Source organism: Arachis ipaensis, chromosome B09, assembly GCF_000816755.2.
Source record: "Arachis ipaensis cultivar K30076 chromosome B09, Araip1.1, whole genome shotgun sequence".
Taxonomy (NCBI): Eukaryota; Viridiplantae; Streptophyta; class Magnoliopsida; order Fabales; family Fabaceae; genus Arachis; species Arachis ipaensis.
In genome coordinates this window covers 16072034-16076059 of record NC_029793.2, presented here as the reverse complement: position 1 = coordinate 16076059, position 4026 = coordinate 16072034, and the positions used below count along the sequence as shown (strand labels likewise).

Here is a 4026-nt window from a genome sequence, read left to right as displayed (position 1 = left end):
TATGTCGTATCAGTATGTAGAATCCTACATCACAGGGCTAATTTTTTTGAATTTTGGGTAAGTTCTCGTGTAATGCTTCAATATTAGATGTTGTGGTGTTTTATAAAAATTTGGGGGCTAATAATTTATAGGGGCAAATTGCTGTAGCTATTTTTTTTTTTTTTAATTTATCTGTAGCAATATGTGAGAAACATATTGTATTAATTTAATATTAAAGTCACAATACATGAGAAAAGTATTGACAATATACAAGAGGCGAATTGACAATATATGGACGTTTATTGTATTTTTTAGATTAAGAAAATATAATTGAATTGTTATAAAAGGAAGAACGAATTTATTAGATTGAGTGTAAATGTTTGTGTGAATATTTTATTTCCTTGAGTAAAAATATAAAAATAGAGAGAAGTGTTAATTTAAAAATATATTATAAATGTCAAATATTTTTTTTAAATATTTAAGGGTGTGAGTTTTGTATGTGAAAATTTAAGTGAGATGTTATTCATTTTGCAATGACATATGAGGAATTTAAAAGTATATTTTGTCAATGTGTTGATAATCAAGTATTAAAGAGAGTCACAAATATTCTTATAAACACCATGTGTTAGTATTTGGTGGTTTCGGTCAGTTTCAAATAATGTATATGGTTGACAAAACAAGTATGCAAAGGATATTTTCGTTCTACCAACAAATATAAGCATAAGTGTCAGTTATTGAGTTATATGTTGAGTTTGAAGAATTAGTTGAGGTTGATTTGTCGGAGTCTAACATCGACTAGACAGTTTATAATACTGAAAGCGAAGAGAAATTTAAGGGCATTTATCATATTGTTAGTCCAACTGAAGATGTGGACGAAGATAATATTATAGTTGAGCCTGACGTTGCAGATGTGACAAACGCACTAGCAAATCAACATCCATTTTGAGAGCTTTTTTTTCATACACGCTTTGGATCTGGATGCTATGAATGCACAAGAGTTTTCTGAGTATGTCAATTCAGGTAAGTAGTCTTTTTATTATTAGTAGTATTATAATAATTATGATTAATTGTTGTTGTTGTTGTTGAATAATATAGTAATAATCAGAATTATTTTTTGTTATTATTAGTGTAGACCTTGTTGTTGTTACGAACATTGAATTTGTCATCGGCATGGGGTTCAGTTCTAGAGAGACTGTGATTACAGTAATTAAATATTATACCATTTGTTAAGGGTGTGGATTACCGGGTGTGTGAATCTAAGCTAACCACATTTTATGCCAAGTGTGTATAATACGGAACAAATTGTGATTGGCTTATCAGGACTAGTCTTATTAAGAAAAAGTGTTGTTGGGTTATAAGGCGATACGGTAGTCACACATGCACCAGAACTACAACTTCTCAAGATCATGCCTAGCTAAACTCAGACATGATTGAAGAGATGATAAAGCCATTAGTTGAAGCTGATCCATCTTTAAAGGTGAAATTTTGTGACTGCTAGTAGTCAAAATTGAATTATACGATAAGTTATCGAAAAGATGGTTGGCTAAGCAAAAGGCAATTGCAAAAAATTTTTGTGGTCGGGAAGTTTCTTATGAAGTTTTGCCATTATGATTTGAAGCAATGATACAAAAAGATCCGTCAGTAGCAATTGAGATGAAACTTTTTTTGGAAATCCGATCCGATCCGATTACAAGCGGTTTGGATCCGCGGTTTTTTAAATAAAAAAAATAATAACTTAATTTATAGAGTTTGATAACCTGTCCAACAATCTAACATAATAATAAAATGTAAATTCCATAAAACATTATAAAGCAACATGTCCAAATATCCAACAATCCAATTATCTAACAGCAAGTCTTGAATAATAATTCTTCAACATAAAAACAACTAAACAAGTCTCAACAACATAAAATTAAATAACATAACAAAGTCTTAATAAAAACATAACATAAAAAACTCCAAGATGAGAAGTGAAGCACTAAAAGTCTTAATAAAGTGATGGTGGCTGCGTCTGTGTCTGTGTTTGTGGCTGTGGCAGCGGCAGCAGCATCGACTCTGACTTTCCCGAAGATCTAACTGATTCAAAAGTGGACGGAGTAGCACTAATAAATCCTGGGTCACTGCTTTGAACATCCTGTGATAACCAAAATCAGTTTATGTTATTTTAATATTTTTTTTCAAATAATCAATATATTGAATTCTTACTAACATAAACATTCCAAAATAAGAATATTACCTCAGGATATGAAACTGATATTGTTGACCTTCAAATTAAAAGTTAAAATTAACTGAACAAATATAAAATCTGCAAAAGTACAACAAAAAATTTAATATAATAGATTCTCAAAGATAATAATAATAGATTGTCAAAAATAACAAATTTAATATAATAAATTGTCAAACTAAAAAAGAACAGATTGACTTCAAATTCAATACATTAATAGAAAATCAAAAATAGAGAAAAAAACTGTTTATTTTTATTTTTAATAAAAATGTCATAAAGAAAACTGAGTTGGTGGTGGTTCGTAGATATTATTATTATTACAACTATGGTTTGAACATCAAAGACACAGATAATGTTGATCGTCATATAAAAAAAATAAAAAATAAAAACTCACCGAGAAGAGGAAGCGAAAATGACGTCGAAGAGGAGCGGCGGATGGCGTCGACAACTTGGCATGTGATGGTGAGAGTGAGTGAGGTCTGAGCCGAGGTGTATGTAATGTGAGTCTGTGATGGTGAGGTACGGGGTTTGTGTTTCTTAGGGTTTGTGTTTCTTTGTGGGAAAGGAAAAATGGGGAATAACTGAATGAGTGTGTGCAATGCAGCACTGTGGGTGATTGGGTCTAAGCTTGGTGGGGAAAATTAAGGGAAATGGACTAAGGAATTAAGGCCTAATGGAGTATGGGCTGCCGCTGTATGGCCATATGCCACTATGCCGTATGGGTATTATTATTATTATTATTATTATTATTATTATAATATGCGGTTCGGTTCGGTTCGGTTTTATAGAGTGGAATCGCAAACCAAACCGTACCGCAATAAAACCAATCCAAAATTAAAAAAAAATCCAAAATTGAGCGGTTTAAAACGGTTTTCGGTTTGGATCGGTGCGGTTTTGCAGTTTTTTTTGGAGCGGTTTGGATGTGAACACCCCTACTGACGCGGGTGTTTTGAAACTTTTACCCTTGCATTAGAGTATTTAGGAGCTGCAAACCAATCGTACAGGTAGATGGCATACATCTGTATGAAAAATATAAAGGAGCTCTATTAGTTGCAATTTCTCAAGATGGTAATGGCAATATTGTGCCTTTTGCATTTGCCATTATTGAGGGTGAGATCTTCTGATACATGGCACTTCTTTATTACCTCAGTAATAGCACGTAGTAATGGATCATGGGAGCCTCTGAGAGCTATCTGCATGTTTTGTGTTAGGCACATAGCATCTAACTTCTTGAGAAATTTCAAGGCATTGTATCTGCAAAATCTGATTGTCAACATGGGTGCATAAATTATAGTGAAATAATGACGTTAGTGTTATATGGTGATACATATTATTTTTATTTTATTATTTTTTACAAGCTATTATAGGACTATGTGTGAATTTAACGTGCAGTATGCAAGACTAGGTGAGTGTGGTGAAGCTTACACTCAGTGACTAGTTCGGATCCCACGACAGTCGATAATAATATGCTTTGGCGTTTGATAATGGATATCGCTGGGGTCATATAACCACAAACCTAGTAGAGTACATTAACGGAGTATTGAAGGGGCGCAAAATCTTTCTATCACATTATTTGTCAAGATAACTTTTTTTTACAGACTAAATGAGTTGTTCACTAGGAAGAAGGCTGAGGTTGAGGCTCAAAAGAATGCAGGACATGTATTCTCTAAATATGACATCAACAGACTTCAATCAAATCAACAGGAAGCGGGGAACATCCAAGTTAACTTATTTGATAGGCAGAATAAGAACTTTGAGGTGCGCGAGATGCCCAGGGGCATGGAATATGCAATGAATATCTATCAATGGCATTGTGATTGTGG

General features: G+C 32.9%; 1 protein-coding gene across 1 annotated transcript; it reads right to left on the bottom strand.

The window, feature by feature from the left end:
* Positions 1720-3480, bottom strand: LOC110266767. Its single transcript, XM_021111774.1, has 6 exons — positions 3349-3480; positions 3197-3222; positions 2598-2830; positions 2216-2243; positions 2040-2113; positions 1720-1748 (listed from the first exon to the last, which is right to left on the bottom strand). Exons 1-6 carry the CDS (start codon positions 3478-3480, stop codon positions 1720-1722), a joined length of 522 nt encoding a protein of 173 aa, XP_020967433.1.

Coding starts and splice junctions, on each gene's coding strand:
- LOC110266767 (XM_021111774.1), bottom strand. CDS start 3,480: ATGTTGACAATCAGATTTTGCAGATACAATGCCTTGAAATTTCTCAAG. Junction 2,114..2,215: donor TATCAGTTTCATATCCTGAG/GTAATATTCTTA, acceptor TGGTTATCACAG/GATGTTCAAAGCAGTGACCC. Junction 1,749..2,039: donor TCAGTTAGATCTTCGGGAAA/GTCAGAGTCGAT, acceptor TTATTATGTTAG/ATTGTTGGACAGGTTATCAA.